This window comes from Drosophila pseudoobscura, chromosome 2 (assembly GCF_009870125.1).
Source record: "Drosophila pseudoobscura strain MV-25-SWS-2005 chromosome 2, UCI_Dpse_MV25, whole genome shotgun sequence".
Classification (NCBI taxonomy): domain Eukaryota; kingdom Metazoa; phylum Arthropoda; class Insecta; order Diptera; family Drosophilidae; genus Drosophila; species Drosophila pseudoobscura.
Window position 1 is genome coordinate 10,318,299 of NC_046679.1, and position 17,066 is coordinate 10,335,364.

At 45.1% G+C, this 17,066-nt stretch overlaps 4 protein-coding genes across 6 annotated transcripts; all 4 read right to left on the bottom strand.

Moving 5' to 3' along the window:
• Window positions 1-3,044: 3,044 nt before the first annotated feature.
• Window positions 3,045-3,343, bottom strand: LOC26533297 (uncharacterized). The gene has a single exon (XM_015181641.2). It carries the CDS (start codon window positions 3,300-3,302, stop codon window positions 3,147-3,149), a length of 156 nt encoding a protein of 51 aa, XP_015037127.1. The 5' UTR covers window positions 3,303-3,343; the 3' UTR covers window positions 3,045-3,146.
• A 1,438-nt stretch (window positions 3,344-4,781) lies between these two features.
• LOC6897132 (beta-1,3-galactosyltransferase 1-like) lies at window positions 4,782-6,234 on the bottom strand. Its single transcript, XM_002137276.3, has 2 exons — window positions 5,989-6,234; window positions 4,782-5,928 (listed from the first exon to the last, which is right to left on the bottom strand). The coding sequence occupies exons 1-2, from the start codon at window positions 6,167-6,169 to the stop codon at window positions 4,868-4,870; spliced, it is 1,242 nt and encodes a 413-aa protein (XP_002137312.3). The 5' UTR covers window positions 6,170-6,234; the 3' UTR covers window positions 4,782-4,867.
• Window positions 6,235-7,175: 941 nt separating this feature from the next.
• On the bottom strand, window positions 7,176-17,002 carry LOC4801277 (glutamyl aminopeptidase). 3 transcript variants are annotated; one of them, XM_033377307.1, is made up of 7 exons: window positions 16,898-17,002; window positions 16,393-16,829; window positions 15,159-15,529; window positions 8,844-9,809; window positions 8,638-8,781; window positions 8,083-8,574; window positions 7,176-8,020 (listed from the first exon to the last, which is right to left on the bottom strand). In XM_033377307.1, exons 1-7 carry the CDS (start codon window positions 16,905-16,907, stop codon window positions 7,345-7,347), a joined length of 3,096 nt encoding a protein of 1,031 aa, XP_033233198.1. In that variant the 5' UTR covers window positions 16,908-17,002; the 3' UTR covers window positions 7,176-7,344. The 3 variants fall into 3 exon arrangements, with proteins under 3 accessions (XP_033233198.1, XP_033233199.1, XP_033233202.1); XM_033377308.1 differs by lacking the exons at window positions 15,159-15,529; window positions 16,393-16,829; window positions 16,898-17,002 and adding exons at window positions 9,924-10,410; window positions 11,193-11,594; window positions 14,807-14,939; XM_033377311.1 differs by lacking the exons at window positions 15,159-15,529; window positions 16,393-16,829; window positions 16,898-17,002 and adding an exon at window positions 9,924-10,499 and having other exon boundaries at window positions 7,178-8,020.
• LOC26533103 (uncharacterized) lies at window positions 15,729-16,180 on the bottom strand. Its single transcript, XM_015181642.2, has 2 exons — window positions 16,073-16,180; window positions 15,729-16,011 (listed from the first exon to the last, which is right to left on the bottom strand). The coding sequence occupies exons 1-2, from the start codon at window positions 16,098-16,100 to the stop codon at window positions 15,800-15,802; spliced, it is 240 nt and encodes a 79-aa protein (XP_015037128.2). The 5' UTR covers window positions 16,101-16,180; the 3' UTR covers window positions 15,729-15,799.
• Window positions 17,003-17,066: the final 64 nt, after the last annotated feature.

Below are 17,066 nucleotides of genomic sequence, written 5' to 3' on the forward strand. Positions count from 1 at the left end.
GCAGCAAATGGGAGCCAAGGCGATACAAATTCCCACGCAGCATTCCATGTGACTCTGACTGTCATTACAGATGGCCCAGAGCAGACGTCAACACTTGAACGTACCAGGGCAGCAAGGCGAATGAACAATATTCTCTCGGTCCGAGATTTGCGGGAGGCCCAGGACACTACGATTTTATGACATTTCGGGAGCATCGCAATTATTTTTTATTGACCGAACAGCCATTGAGTGCTGAGTGCATATGAATGGCAATAAGAAACAGAAATACTCGTATATTTCGGCAGCATTGCCCATTTTCATTGACATTCTGTGGGCCATAAATTCGGATGCTATACAAATTGAAAATATTACTGAAAATTTCAAAGAAAAAACGTGTGTAAATATTTAAACTAGTTTTAAATTGAATTAAGCCCCTCCGGGTTTCTTTTCAAGTGAAATGGAGAGCATAAATATTTCGAATTATAAATTGGGAAGAGTTTAGCTTAAAGTTGCTTTTATTTTGATTACAAATGACTCGATTGTGCTCGTTTGGTAGACAAGGCTAAATATGTCTGCCTTGCCCAGGGCCAACTAATCGTACGGATGCTCGAGGTTCTCGTATCTGTGGATGAGTGGGGCAGAGTGGGAAACTTTATGGCACACAGGGGCATAGACAAAGACTCGAATTAGATGGCGTGCACTGGAAGCCGGCTCCGACTCCGACTCCCATCTCTGGTGTGGCCCCGCCTGGATGCCAATTTAAACGCCTGCAGCTGTTACAGCTCTAGAAGTTGGTCGTCTGCCTGATTCGGCCTGATGTTCATTATCTTGTCTCAATTGCACTAATAGTGGAAGCTGTCCCGCCAGACTGTCATTTCGCTGACCTTGGCCTATGACTGAGCCTGTGCCCAGTCTCTTAAAGAGTTTACGAAACTAGCAGGTTACTTTAAATTGTAGTTGTGCAGGCCTCCTGAACCATCCAGACATAGACGAGCCAAATCAAATCGAAATACTCGAACATAAAGATAAATCGTCGTCATGGCAGCTTTATATTATTGGCGCACCCGCCATGGCGCTTGGCTGCTACAAAAAATCTGTAATTTGCAGTGCAAATGCTGGCGATAACTCAGCGAGGCCAAATCGGAATTTATGCGCTCCGCTGGGATGTCGTCATCATTTTTGCCTATTGGATACGCGCCATTTGAGTGATTCTGATTGACTTTCGAGCGCCGTCCCTGTCCCTCCCCCCGTCCCCTCCCCCGAAGACAGCCGCCATCTGATCTGTGCCCAATGTTATCAATTCCAGCCGTAAACAATTTCTGACAATATCCTGTTTACGTCATTGCTTATGCCCAAAGCTGGTCGGTATGGTCTCGTAGGGAACTGTCCGCAACGGTTCTGATGTCCTTCTGCAGCCCACAAAGCATAAACACTTTGGGCCATATAAAATCGGGCATAAAAGTGCCCATAAAAGCCCACAGCAAGGGAATTAAGCGAACACTGGTGCGTTCTTAGTTGTTTCCGTTTCCGCAATTTCATTGGAATCTCAGCTCGGGAATATGAAACGAAATGGTTTTCTCGTGTTGGATATAATACTATCTATGGTTGTAATAATACAAAATCTATACAAAAGGACAAAGTTGGTGTTCAAGGTCGCACATTAATCCATGGGAGGGTATAGGAGTAGTTCCATGCGGAACTAATCAATATAAGACGAAATTAACCAATTCAATCAAAATGTATATTTGTAAATTGTTTACATTACAAGCGCAATGGATTCTTTGGTTTTATTCGCAACATTCCATCATAATGTGGCTGTCTTCGAAACAAAAAATCACCAGGCCATATATGTACATAATATAATCATCGTACTCCCAAATAAATTTAATTTAATTTAAAATTATTTTTCTTTTACAGCAAAACAATGATTTAATTATCTTCAATGTCCACTTACCCTTTCATTTTGCATCTGTATAAGAAGCCATTTATGATTGTTCTGGTTGCCTGCCAACTGGCAGCTCGAAGTTCGGATAACTTCCTTTTGAAGGATGGTCCCACAGCCATCCTATTTGATTACTCTGCTATCCAACGAAAGAAACTATTTAGTGTGACTTGGGACTTTTTTCAGAATGAAACACGTGAAGTTGCTTATTAAACTTTTCTCAAAGCGTGCTGATGTTGAATTTATGACCTTGATCTGATCAGAAATCTGGTTTGAAATAATAGTTTCTTTAGTTTTGTGCCAAAGAGTTAATAGAGCTTCAAAGCTGAGCTCGAACTTTTCTAAAGAAATGGAGAAAACCGGAAATCCCCTTCTTCAAGCATATTGTAAAATAGTTACATTTTAGCCAAAGTTTTGAAAAGGTTTTTTTTACTCCACATGACACACTTCTTGGTTGCTTGGTTAGGTTGCACTTCTAACTTTATAACCCAACAAATGAGGTAGGGGAAAATACCAATACCAAACCATTTTCCGCAGCAGTGTGAACTATTTCTATTGAGTGGGAGAATGGACATCAGGAACATGTTTGAGCCTAAATCCGTCCCGATGAGCAAGTCATTCAATGGTTCCGGTGGTATCTCAATTTCAGATAGTTCGACTTTTCCACATGTGCCATATCAGCTGATTACCGTTTAAATTTTAGCGTACAATTTCATCAATCAGCACTTTCGGATGAGCGAAATGTTTAATATTTAGGTCGTAATCGAATGGGGATCAAGAAACGAAGCGAGTTTAAATGCTCGATATGCAGGGTGTCGCTGTCTCTCATTTTCTCTGTGTAGATTGTCTAGTTGATTTTGTTCATCTCGTGCCTCTTTTAATTGAGATGCTCATATGTACATTTTCATTATCTTGTTGGATGCGTTCGTCTGTGCTTTCTGCTCGTCTATTTCGCATCTTTCTTGCATTATTCATTCTACAGCCAAAAGTTGGCAACCTTAAACTACAACACTATGACACGAGATTTTTATGGATTGGATAATATCGTATTATAGTCAGGTGTGTGTTATGGTTTTAATGGAACTTTCTTCTCTGAAAACTGAAAATGAAACATAAATCAATTCAGTGCAACAAAAAAACCATTTTATTTATTATGAGTTCCAAGATTGTGTTCGAGTGTCTGCTATCGTGCTTCCAAATGGGTTGTCAATGGTATTATTCTCTCTCAGCTTGACGCGGATTTGGCTGTTGTGGCCCATGGGCACAATGGAGACCGCAACAAGCAAGCAATAATCAAAAAGGTGGCCTCAGTAGCAGGGGCGCTCATTAGCATGAGCAAAGCCACCACCAAGATGGCCATCAGGAATGTTGAAGACTGCATGATGTATGGTTGCTTGAACTAATTACTGAACTAACACCTGATACGAAGGGGCTCCTATTTATACGAGCTCCCAGACAGTTCTGTAGCGCTGTCCAATGTTACGTAAAGCCGGAATCATAAGTCGTTGGGCAGTGCGCAAATGTTTGCTTAGGTGCAACTTGCCTAAGCAGTTAAATATTTGTTGTGTGGTCCGCGTGGGAGATCATAATTATCATTATGGCCATTCATCTTTTATTACGAGTAGTTATTTACACTAGGCCGTCAGCCATCGAGTGTTACAGGGGCATCAATGGATGACGGGTTGGCTCGTCATAGCTGTGATCTCGGTCTGGGGTACAGGTGCCTCGGGCTAGGGCTTCTCCAAACATGTCCAAACTTGTCCAAACAACAACATGCAAAGGAGCTTGGTACTGCTCTTAAAGTACCGGAGGGATAACACCATTCATCTACAAAAACGGCTGGGAAACCAACCAAACCTTCTTAAAACGAAGACGGAAAGGAGACTCAGTCGGAGGAGAGTGCACCCGAAAATTGTCTTCCAATAAGACCACAAACTGAGGATGTGCTCCACATGCATGGGTCGTGATCAACCTGACATTCCTACGAACGGCTTTTGTGACTGCATCATGGCGAGCATTCCGTCAAGTCTAATCTCTGACTCTCTGCATACCTATGACGTCTGCAATAGTTTTCAGGACGAGGAAGAGTAGGAATGCCCAGCCCTGGGAAACCGTAGACTTCGGCTTCTTGGGGCCGCTTAACTTTTCCTTAACTTTTCCTTAAAGGACATATGTGCATAGGTCAAATTTTAGATTTTTATATTGATTTGATTCAATGGATTTGTATCATACAAATCGAAAATAATATTAAATTTTTACCACTAGACCATTTATTGTAATTAGAGAACAATGTAAGGAGAGTAAGCACGACAAGGAGTGCGTGCGAGAGAGACAGAAAATCAGTCTGAGCGTGTCTGATGAATTTATTGAATAATTATTTTTAAACTAACTTGTCAAGGTCCGATATCCCAGGAGAGTGGGCGGGGCAAAGTTTTGAAATATACTTGTAACAGTGACATATCACAGAAGCTCGAATATAAAATGTCGTGGCTCTAGCTCTTAAACGCTTTGAGAACTAGGCGCTCATAGGGACGGACAGAAGGACAGACAGACAGACATGGCTCAATCGACTCGGCTGTTGATGCTGATCAAGAATATATATACTTTATGGTGTCGGAAACGCCTCCTTTTTGACCTTACACACATCCATTTTCACCACAAATCTTATATACCCCTATACTCATTTTGATTATCGGGTATAAAAAGGAAAATAAGTTATCTCTGTTATAGTGAGATCTGTAAGCAGTCAACGAGTAGGATAGCAAATACACATAATTATCCATAAGTAGTCCCAAGAAACCACCCGTAGTAACTATATATTTATCACTTCCGTGGGATAATAATAAAACACTCAATTCACTCAGGTTTTAAGAAATAAAGTCAGTTTCCATTTTTAACTCAATACATGTTGAATACCTGTAAAGGTTCGTTTTCGGTGGCACGTTTCTAATCAACGATGGAATCTGGCGGCGAGCACTTTTCACTAAAGTCAGTAAAGAACTTCCACGCATCCCTTAATTGGCGTCCCTTCACCTGATGGTGAATTATCATTGCCTTGAACGAGCAGAACCTAGTTGTGCGTAGAATGGTGAATAGCGAACTATGCCTGGGCTTCAGGTGAGCCTGCTGGGCACTGAGTCCAGTGACATAAATGTCCTCTAAGTAAACCATTTTGGTAGACCAGGCAGCTTCGTACAGGCGCTGCACCGCATCTATGGAGAGAAGGTAGCCGCCCCCCGAAAGATACTCTGGATATGTGCTGTGTGGATACATGTAGTAGGGCATGTACCACTTGCTGTTCACATTGATAATGGGTTGGGAATCAGTGAACTTATTCCCTATCATCACTCCCTTGGTGGCTCTCAGGCTGGACTGCCACCTTGACGTATACAATATGCTATCGTTATATAGCGGTACAGTGCCACCTAGGATAAATTGCAGCAAATTGGGAACATTAACAAATGTGTCGTCGTCGCACTTAAAGAAATAAGCTGTGCTCTCGGAGCAACTGTTTTTGACGTGCTTTAGAGCCAGCACGGACTTCAGCGTCAGATTGTTGTAGGTGTCTATAAAGTCCTCCTGGAGGATGTCGTTGTATCGGTATGCCTCCTCCCAGACCTGAACTAGAGATTCGTTGTCGCGAGGGGAGCTATTCTTGCTACGGCCAATGAGAAACACGACTTGCACAGAGGCCGTTAGTGTCTCGCCCTCACCACTGAGGAAGTCCGAGTAGAGGCGCAATCGGCTCTCCATGGGCGGACGGTAAGATCCCTTGAGGTGGCTATGCAGCTTGGCAAAGACTGGATAGTTAAAGTGTGTGGTGTTACCCCAGGTCTCCCGAATGTCCTGGCGTTGGTCATAGCCGTTTACGCTCGACGCCACGACAATTAGTAGAAGAGTTTTGCTCTTACAAAAGCCACGAGGCACAATTAGAGCAGTATCGTCCAATGGGCTGATGTAGTCACTCAGGTTGAGGGACGTGCCAATCGTCCAGTCCGAAAGAGGCGCTGAAAAGCAGAGGTTAACCCACTTTGAATAGGAAGTAGGTACACATGTTTATACTGTACTATTGCGCTTGATTAATTCCTGATAATTGATAAACTGGAAAACGTGGTACATCGTGTAGAGGAAAAGCGCTATCAGGATGAAAAAGAAACCTCGAAATAAAATTATTGGGGCTGCTCTTTGGCATTGTGTAAGCTTCCACTTGACAGCAGAATAGTTTAAGTTAACTTTTCCTGGGTACATGACAGACGGAGGTTGCAGTGTACACCTATACGCTGCTTCTAAAGCCAACTGAAGAGGATAGAAGCTGGCCTGGATACGCGCTTCGCTGGAAAGATTCAACCAATTTTATTATTTGTCTAATACTACCCTTTACGATACAGTTAAGTGAGTATATGAAATTCGTAAAGGCATAACCGTTTACCCTTGGGTTCAATACGAAATTGTTAAGATTATCTAAAGTCGCCACCTTTTTGTATCAATTCAAGCCAGGCCCTTCTAATGCACAGACTGGTCTTAATGATATATGTTTTAGCGTTCAAAAATATAGTAAATAATTATAAATTGGCTTGTGAACGGAAGTCCACGCTGGTGACGGACGCTATATCCTGAGTGTCACATACATAACCACGAAATCAATATACCCTGGTCCTCTTTGAGTACCTCTTGAATCGTATGAATATCACAATTGTTTAACCATGTGGACAGCCTATTTGCAAATTAAATACAACTATTTTGATTAGCCCATCCAAGCTATACTTTAGTGTAAATATTGTTTGTCATTTGGTTAGTCTCCTCTGGAAGATCTTAGTGCATAGTGTCTACCACCTTAGTGGAACGGAAGAACACCGTTTAGCTCTCAAAGTTCTTGCCATATTCGTTGTCTGCAATTTTTTAAAGATTGAAATGTGGATAAAGTACACGTACTCTAATTTTGATGAATGGTTAACAGATAGGGCATTGCTATCTCCTTAATCTGGAAGTTTTGCTAACAGTCTTGTTCTTTGCTTGTAAAATAACTATTTAAAAATAGGAATAATTTCCGACCTAATAAAGTATGTATTATATATACACATATTTTAAATCAGGATGGCAATCCCTCTGAATATTTCTATGGAAGCTATCTGAACGAAATTTTTCTAATTAGCTTTTTTGCATAAATGTACATAAATTCCAGGATACTAGCATGGGGCTGGATAGGTTACCATTGAATCAGGCATTCAGCCCATTCAACAACAAAGAAAAGCAATGCAGAGTTTTGTATCTATTAGTTTCTTCAAAATATCATACGTATTCACAATTCTTCATTCACATTTGAAAAGCACTTGCTGCTTTAGTTGGCTACGAGTAAGACTATGTTCAATTCCATTGGTAGTTTTTACATTATTGTATTTTACAGGGGGCTAAAGCAATGCGAATCAATTGATACTATTGGTAACAGTAGACTGTTCCGCGTAGTTGGCCAACCACTCGCCCAATTGATCCTTGTTCAGTGCCAGCCACTTGATATTGGCCTTGACGGTTTCCAGGGCCTGTTGGCGGGCCACGGTTCCAGCTCCCGCTTCAGGATACTTCTCGAAGAAGTGCTGCATCTCTTCCAGCTTGGTTTGAGTGTAGAAGCGCGCCGTGATGGTCGGAATAAGGCGACCCAATGTTCGCTCGTTAATGCCAAAGCGATCTACCAGCTGCTCCCAGTTCTCGCGCACATAATCCCAGACAAGACTCTGTCCCACGGGATTAACCGAAATATAGCCCAGAAGCGTGAAATAGTCCTGGCGGCGAACGTTGCTTTCGTCCGAGGCCAGATTGATGTAGCGCTGCAACAGCCATGGCACCTTTACGGCAGCCAAGGCGTTCATAAGCCTCAGCTTCTCCTGCGCATCGGTCTCGGCCAGATACAGTTTCCAGACCTGGTCCCAGGCAGCTTCGGTGTTGACCTGCTGCAGACCGTAGTAGTACACGACATCCCGAATATCAGGACTGGGGCGTGTTTCAGGAGTGGCCAACCACTGGTTGAACAGAGTAACAGCCTGCTGCAGCGAGCTCTCGTGCCCGACGCCGCAGGCAGAGCTTAGAACCTTGATGCGGAGGCGGCTGTAAAATATACCAAAGTCAACAATATAAACTAACCCAGCTTTGCGTGTGCAGTTGCTTACTTTTCCAGATGATCTGTGCCAACGGTAAACGTGACCGTCTCCACAATGGGCGTTAGTAGTTTGCGGGCGTATGTGGTGAAGTTGCTGTAAAGATCGGTGTAGTAAACGCGGTTCCGCAGCGTTGCTAGCGACGAGGTGCCAACACTCCAGGGCACATAGTCCTGCTCGCTCTCCAGATAGGTGCTCAGGTCGAGGGCCACGGCATAGTTCAACTGTCCAGCAGCGGCCAGGGTATTGGCATCGTTCAGTAAATGCGCACGATCCGCGGTGCTGAAGGATTCCCGTGATGCCTTGAGCGCAGCTGTGAGGGCAGCCCACTGCTCTGCCGCATAGTTAACGCGATAATAGCCAACCTGGTCCTTATTAAACTTGATCCAGCTGGCCTCGCTAGCTAGCGTAATGCTGGCCTCGTTGTCGTTGTGGTTGAATATCGTCGACTGCACCTCGCTGTTGATGCTGCTCGTGTAGGTGATTGGGATTGACCAACGATAACTGTAAACGGCAACAAACGATCGTTTGATTCAATAAGGCAATAGTGAGTGAGTCTAAACGTACTTGAAAGAAGAGGCCTCTGCTTCGACTTCATAATCATCCAAATTAGCCAAGAAACGCTTCTGGGTTAGCTTGTAGGTGTTCCCATTCTTCTCCACCTCCACAACTGGCACCCCCATTTGTTCTGTCCACGTTTCCATGATCTGCCTGTGAGTGAGAACGAATTAGTGGATGCGTCCGCACAAACAACAGAAGATAGAGGCACTCACTTGACATCAAATTCGAGGCCCTCTTCCTCCTCAATGGCGGTTAGGAAATCTTCCGTGGTGGCTGTGGAGTAGATGTTGTTCTTCAGATAGCGAGTTGTACCGTTCTTGAACTTGGTCTCGCCCACAAGGTTCTCCAGCATGCGCACCAAGGCTGCACCTTTTGAGTAAGTAATTGTATCGAAGTATTCGGTAATCTCAGCGGGGCTTGCAATTGACTTCACAATTGGATGGGAGGCCAGTGTGGCATCGATGACAAGCACTGGATGGAGCTCCTCGATGACAAACTGATTGTCCATATCCCAGTCTGGATGCATGTGCTTCGTTCCCTTGTATTCCACGAATGAGGCAAAGCCCTCGTTCAGCCAAAGGTCACTCCACCAGTTCATAGTGACCAGGTTGCCGAACCACTGGTGCGCCAGCTCGTGCGCCACGACGATGGCCACACGTTGCTTGTTCACACTGGAGCTGGTGGCCTCATCATACAACAACGCTGTCTCGCGGAAGGTCACCAGACCCCAGTTCTCCATAGCCCCGGATACAAAATCGGGAATGGCGACCAAATCCAGCTTGGGAAGGGGATAGGAGATGTTGAAGTAGCCGATGTAATAGTCGAGGACGCCAACTCCAATGTCAAGAGCATATTGAGTCTTCTCCACTTGGGCTGCTGGGGCGAATGAGCGCACTTCAATCGAAGGGTTTACTGCTGAATTTGTGGTCTTGTGGGCAAAGTCCGAAACCACGAACGCAGCCAGATATGTGCTCATGGGCACAGTCTCCTGGAACGTCACTTCAGTCAGATCCCCATCGATATACTCGGTGGCCACAGGCATGTTCGAGAGTACGTGGTACTCATCGCCGCTGGGTCGAGCAATTGTTATGGTAAACTGGGCCTTCAGGGCTGGCTCATCGAAGCAGGGGAAGGCCCAGCGGGCATAGGTGGGCTCGAATTTGGTGCTGGCAATCCACCTGTAGGGAAAATGTAAAGACTTTAGCAGAGCAATCATGGCAAAGACGTGCTTCAAGCATGGTAAGTAAATTGGGTGCATGCAAGGGAAGGGCGGGTGTTAGTAGCTTTGCTACCTGGTGCGATTCTTCAGCTTGTCCCAGTAGGAGCTCTGATAGAGGCCTGTGATGCGATCCGTCAACGAACCGTTGAAGTTCAGGCGCAGCGTATAGTTGCCCACGTCCAGGGGCTGCTCAAACTCTGTCACCCAGTACTCAAATTCGGGATAGGAGAACGTCAGGGCCGGGGCTATGCTCTTCAGCGGCGCTCCCGACTCGTCCAAATGCTGCACATCGACAGTGCTCACATTCATCTGCTTAATGTGCACGGGTATGAAGGCAATCGGCTCCAGTACCTCCAGGCTGATACTTATATTGCCCGTATAGTTCTTCTTGTTGAGATCTGGCCGCAGCTGCATGGTGTACTTGCTCGGCTTCAGCTCTTTTGGCAGCCGGTAGCCTAGTTTCTGCAGCACCTTGCTTGCGGCTCTAACGGCGGGCGCGAGGGTGGCCATGGTGCGTGATTTGGTATTGGAAGGCACTTGAGTGGTGGGGGCGCGAATATCTAATGTGAATATTCGCAATTTTTAGCAATTAATGAATCTTTTTTGCCTTAATTTTGATTCCTCAACAAAAAAAAAAACAACAAAAAACCGAACTTAGCCCACTTAAGCCCCCTCTATTTAAATAGTTCAACTACTTGAAGTAAATGGCGGAAAATATTGACGATTGTACATTTTTCTGGTAGAGTCATGCCATCTTTCCTCTGAACTTAAAAAAAAAACACGATTTCTTTCACGTAAACTGCGATAAAATTATAAAATTAGCATTATTTTCTGTGCAAAATTAAAATACCCCCTTGGCTTGCAGTGGGTTAATCGTTCTCCATCAAGGATTGAAAACATATTCTGATTATGATATTCCGTCGAATATTACTAGCTATTTTGATCTCTCAGGTTGGCTCACATAATTTATCCTATTGATGAAGAAATTTTCTACAAGATTGGTTAGTTTTTAGTCCTTGCTTTTAGTGTATTTTGACTAAAACACGGTTTACAAATTAATTTTGCCTGCAACGAACCGGTTCAAAGAGAACCTTACCCGATTCAAGTTCGGTAATCGATACTATCGACTAGATACGAGTGGTGCGCGCTAAATAGAAATTGTTTGAAAGTGAATGAGCAAGGAGTTAAATGCAATATTTTTGGGGAACTTTGTCCCTATAATCTCATCAATTTTATATCTTTGCACGGCCCGAAACTGTAGCTACAAATTTTTCCTTTCAATAATTGCAAAAATATTATCTTCCTGGCACTTTACTATTTGAATTGTCAATGAAGGACCAACCTGACAAAACGCTCAGAATTGGTTTGGTGGACAGCAACTGATCACGGTCCACATAGACGGTGCGTATGGTCGCATTCAGGGCCGCCTGCGTGCTGTTCGCCGCCTGCTGCCTCTGGTGCTCGTCGGCTATGTTCTTGCCCACATAGACGAGTGCCCCCAGCAGGAAGCCGCACAGCACCAGGAGGAACACGCAGAAGGCGACCAGTGTGAGGATGGTGTTGCCCGGGGCCTTGTGGGGCCGGTTGGTGTCCTTGATGCGGTGGTTATCGTCTGTGGAGAGACTGCTGCGTGGGCGCACGTTTTTTGTTGCATACATTGCCGTTGACTGTTTGTTCTGGTGATTAAATTAAGCTCTCAACTAGACGCGTTCACACTGAGACGGTTGCCGAATGACTCGACTGGCTATTGTTGGCAAAAGAGGTAGATTTTAAATTTGAGCTTGGTTTGATTTAAGACCGCACTATCGCAAAATGTCACTGTCAGAAGCTGTCTCGGAGCCCGTTGGCTCTGTCTTAAATCACAATTTTAACTGTAGTTTTATCTCAAACCGAAGCTGCCAGCCCTTCCTGCTCCAATCCATTGTGTCATCGTCAGGGGTAATTTGAGAGCGCAATAAACAGCCCAGACCGAATTACATGCGTCGCCGTTACCATCATCACTATTTATATTTTCGAGCTACTTATAAACAAACCCGGGTATGTTTTCACAGCTTTTATGGTTGTGGCTCGGCTAGGTTACCAGGGGCAGGGGTATAGAGATAGAGAGATACAGAGAGTCGGCCATAATTTACTCCTCTCCGCGATGGAGCTTGCCTCAATTTTGTCTCGCTGCAGATCAATCAGATTACTGCCATTTCTGCCCCTCGCATGGTCACGTAATGAAGTTGGTCATTTCATGAAATTGTTACTTCAAATAGTTGGAGCAACACGATTCCATGGCTCAGAGTTGGAGCTGGTTAACCGCAAAGTCGCATTACAAATCCCCCAGGTTGTTGCAATGATCCGTCCACCACAGGCCACTTTCTACAGGGGCGTTGGTGTGCGATTGATTGACGGATGCATGGCAAAGGTGGTTGGCATCTCTAAATACTCTCTGTACTCCGACTCCGATCTGCGGAGTTAGTGCCATGGGAAGAAGTTGCAGATGCAGATTATAAGCCGTAAAAATGAATTGAATTGGCCATAAGCCCATGAGACACGTCTCCACTGACAATTATGTCAGGATGCATCTGAGAGAACCATTCACCCGTAGGTGGATGTGGATGCGGCTGCGTTGTGCTCGTAATTTATGCAGTATTCATTTCAGAGTGCACCAAATTGTGCGAAATGAGGAATTCAAGACTGTAGAATATGCTAATTTTCACCAGCTGCCAGGCAATTGTCTCTTGCCCGCCATCCCGACATCCCGCCCCATGCTATCCGATCAGGCCCATCATTTCATGGAGCCAGCGCCAGCCTCTGATGATGCAATGCAGCGACTCTGCCGCTGACTCAATTAAGGCGCGCACAAAGCAGCCGCGCCGCTCTGCCACAAAAACAGCAGTTGCATGACTACCTTATGAGCCAGCAGAAGACAATGGCAGCTGCGGAGTAGAAGTACCAGTACCAGTACCAATATCAGTGACTGCATAATCTGACACGCCTCATCGCATCAACCAGAATACATGAGCATCTCTGCTCTGCGCATTCTGAGGCTGATGATCGCCCACCCACGGGGGGAGATGTCAAAAACTTGCGCTTCTAATGAGTGAGGAATACGAGTGTATTCGACTTCACTTGTAAGTCGGCCAGTTCAATGCACTTGGATCATTCTGGTTTATGGTTTCAGATGTCAAAAACTTGCGCTTCTAATGAGTGAGGAATACGAGTGTATTCGACTTCACTTGTAAGTCGGCCAGTTCAATGCACTTGGATCATTCTGGTTTATGGTTTCATGCAAACGTTTAGAGTTCTTGAAATTGAAATACATACATATACGAGGAGTACGTTTATGAAAAACACGTGCCTCTGGCTGTCCCTTTTTAAGGTCATAACTTTCACGAAACGGCACCTTACAGATGCGTTAGCAGCACAAATGCAAATCGTTTGGCATTTACGTGACATGTGCAGCCCAGATAAAATGAACAAAAAGCCAACCCAACCCCCACTCCCGCAGTGGGATGACACATGACAAAGGTCGTCTCTACGTGCTTGCAATTTCTGATATTTAAACAAAAATCAAATAATAAAAAAACAGCAATAAATATAAAAGGAGATAGTGGGCAAAGACAGAGAAATGATTGCCACAGTTTGTGTGTTTGAGGTTAACGGAATGCAAAATATCGTAAGTTTATCAATCAGGGAGGTTGCATAAGATCGCACAAAGGCAGACCCATAGATATTGAATGGGCGATTACAGCAATATAGCCAATTAATTAGCAAAGCTTTTCTTTTATCGAAGAAACCAATAAATCAGGGCGCTATAAAGGAGAAAGAGTTGAATAGACATCTGAGCTTCGGGTCCATTAAATTCACACTTCAGAAGGTGTTAAATACCTTATCCATTGATCCCGCTTTATTAGCACTGAAATCCCATTCAAGCTTTTGCTTGCTTCTTTGACCATTCGTCGGAGGTTCTTTTCCCACACTAAACACGAAATTTCGCCCAAGGAAAAAACAAAAAAGAAATCAGTGTCAATGAAAATGAAAAATGAAAAAATTCAAAATATTCGACCAGTGTGCCTCGGGTTCGGCCAAACTTTCAAGAACAAAACAAAACCAGAAATGAGAAATGAGAAAGAGACAGAGACAGAGCAAGGGGCAAGCAGAAGAGAATACTACGACAAGTAGCTGGCAGTCAATGATGTCGACCCATTTCGTTTTGGCTTTGGAAGAAAGTAATTTCTCAGGCGACCATCGGCCAGCGGCTGCCAGAGACAGTGATAGAGCCAGAGCCAGAGCAAGAGACTTGAGCCATTGAGGCGAACGGAACATCTTGGCGGCTCCCAGCTCAGAGTGTATTGGCCGATTTAAGGCCAAGAACTTGCGCGGCAAGTGAACTATGTGTATGCACGGGGCTAGTGCAGGGGCAGGGGGCAGGGAGCAGGGGCCTGGGCTGACTCCAAGCCAGTTTGCAACCGAGGAGGAGTGGAGGTGGAGAGATGGGACGCATGCGCTGTTGCAACCTGTTTTCCGTGCCCATGCGGTGTTCTGCTGCCCGCTGTTATTTATCGGCGGCTCTTGTTTATCGTGTTCATTGTTGAAAGTCAAAGTTGGCATAGAATTCCATGGAGTTCCGTGGCCGCATTTCGACCACGACTCGAATACTCGTATTACGGCGCGAATATTAAAATTAGTTGCCGCCTCAATGCGCCCAATTAGAACGCAAGCACTCAGAGCAGAGAGACACATATAACGGATCGGTTCAATGACGATGACAGCGGTCCGGTGGAGCTTTAAACGGTATATGTTTTGATCCACACTCGTATTATTTTCACGTTTTGCAGTGACAACCTTGACAGTGACAGCGCGAGATCTCGCGAGATCTCAGTGTGGGCGGAGTTAATTATTAATTTACTTCGCTGGGCCTATGACCAGCAGTTCATTTGGCTCTACTGCCTTCAGCTATACTCGTACTTGATTCAAATCGGCGAAGAGGAGCGCGCGCGCGACGTGAGATGAGATCGGGTTCGAAATAAAAGACGCGACGCGCGCATTCACAACCGTCGCGCTTGAAAATATAAGGTAGTTTATTCGCTCTCTCTCTCGAGCTCTTTCAAATCATAAACTTTCGATAAGAAAAACCTAGTGTTGTAAAAGTCGCACACACCAAAAAGCGAGAGAGAGCTTTTTTTGCGTTCGATTCTTTCGTGTAAGCTCGCCTGAACAGCTGAGACCGGCTTTGAAGCAAGCTGAGAATCAACACCAACTCCAAGAGCATGCATTTGGGGTATTCGGTATTCAGTACTTAACTTGCACTTGTACTCACTTTTCATTGCCCGCGGCATCTGTGTAGCTGCTTCTGTAGCTGCCCGTCAGACTGTCGAGGTTGCAGTCGAAGCTGGCGGACAGGGTATAGGCCTTGTTCATACTGAGCACCTCTTTGAGTTTAATCAGGAGCAGCTCTCTCGTGTCGTCCAGATAGTACTCGTCAATGGCGATGCGCATGCGTGCCATCATATTGAGGATACTGATGCTGTGCACATTCAGGTCCTTGGCGTGCAGAACTATCAGATTGGTCACCTCGTTCAGCTGGAACTGGATGGACACGGTGCCCTCGCAGCCGCCTGTTTGCAGGTCGGGATGAATGTATATCTTGTACTTGATGGGCCTAAGCTCAGTGGGCAGACGCCATTCAATCTAGGGGAAGGGGTTGTAAAGATTATTAAATATCCATCATCGATAATAAGCATTTCCATAAATGAAACGATGGCTTGATAAGGTCTTGATACGATACGGAGAGATTGTCCCATAGTGGTCAGGTCGTAAAAAATGGACTTCGTCGGAATGTGTCAGCCTCAGCATTATACGAGTGTGAGTGCATTTACGAGTAAGGTCATTTAATTGTGGAATTATATGTTTATTGACGCCATTGATATACGAAAAACTAAACTATTGTAGACCTAAGAATCATCTGTTGGCTCTGGAATTCAACAGTTGCTCGGGAGTGCCAGTCCGCAAATGGTTTTGTATGTAGTCCTCGAGAACGTCCAATTTGCGCTGGGCCTCGTCCAGTTGGAGCCACAAGTTGTCCCTATGGACAAGCACTACCACGAGAGCCACAATCAGGCAGGTGGATAGCAGACCAAAGAATATGGCTACTCGCTCCGCTGTGATCCAGTCTAATACACGTAAGAGATAGTGATCCTTAAATTCTTTCCGTTAACTAGCTTCGATGCATACCCTTTGTATTCTTCAACTTGAAACCCATCTCTGATCTTTACACCGAGCAGTGCGTTGTCCTCAATCAAACTGCCTCGACTGACCACTAAAACTGGCTAGGTTCCCTTCGGCCAACAATTTCTACTTTGATAAAACACAACACAATTTAGACCCAGCGATAAGCATTTGAAATGACTAAGAAATGACCACTCGGGAACATGATAAAACGCGAATTGGTAGTACTGCCGACTTTATGACGACCAACAGGAAAGTTTGTACTTTCCAATTGGTTTGGGTTTCTGTTAAGCTTTTGCTAACTTTTTTTGTAGCACTGAACTTACCGCATCGGGATCAGGAAGTCCTGGTGGCAGTGTGGGGTAGATGGGATCGACTCCAGCTGCGGGGGTGGTAGTGGTTCCACTTCCAGCGGTTGTGCCACCTCCAGGGGTTGTTCCACCTCCAGGGGTTGTTCCACCTCCAGGAGTTGTTCCACCTCCAGGAGTAGTTGCACCGCCTGGGGAGGTTTCTGAACCGCCGCCAGGAGTTGTAGAACCCCCACTTGGTGTGGTGGCACCATCGCCAGTTGGCACGTTGGGATTGGCTGTGGTAGTTGTGGTGGAGGTCGAAGTGGTATCTGCCGTAAGGGCATCAATCTTGTCCAGGGCATCCTGCAGATCATTCTCCAGATCGGATTTCTGTACGGCCAGCACAATGGTGGAAATACAGAAGGCCGTTGTGGCAAGGCCCAGGAAGATGGCCACAAATTTGACAGTCAGCCCTAAAGGGTTCGGATTAAATACGTGATGACAATGCGGTTCTCCAATCAAACTATCAGGATGGACTCACAGGCAACCATTTTAGTTTATTATCCTTGCTCTTTCAGGAGAACTTTCAATTGCTTCCACTGCGCTGGGCGCCAAATTGGAAACTAAATGCAAACTGCGAGTTTGACCCAACAATTTGGACTTGGTAAACTGCGGCCAGATTGCTGGACGATATCTAGACATGCCATATA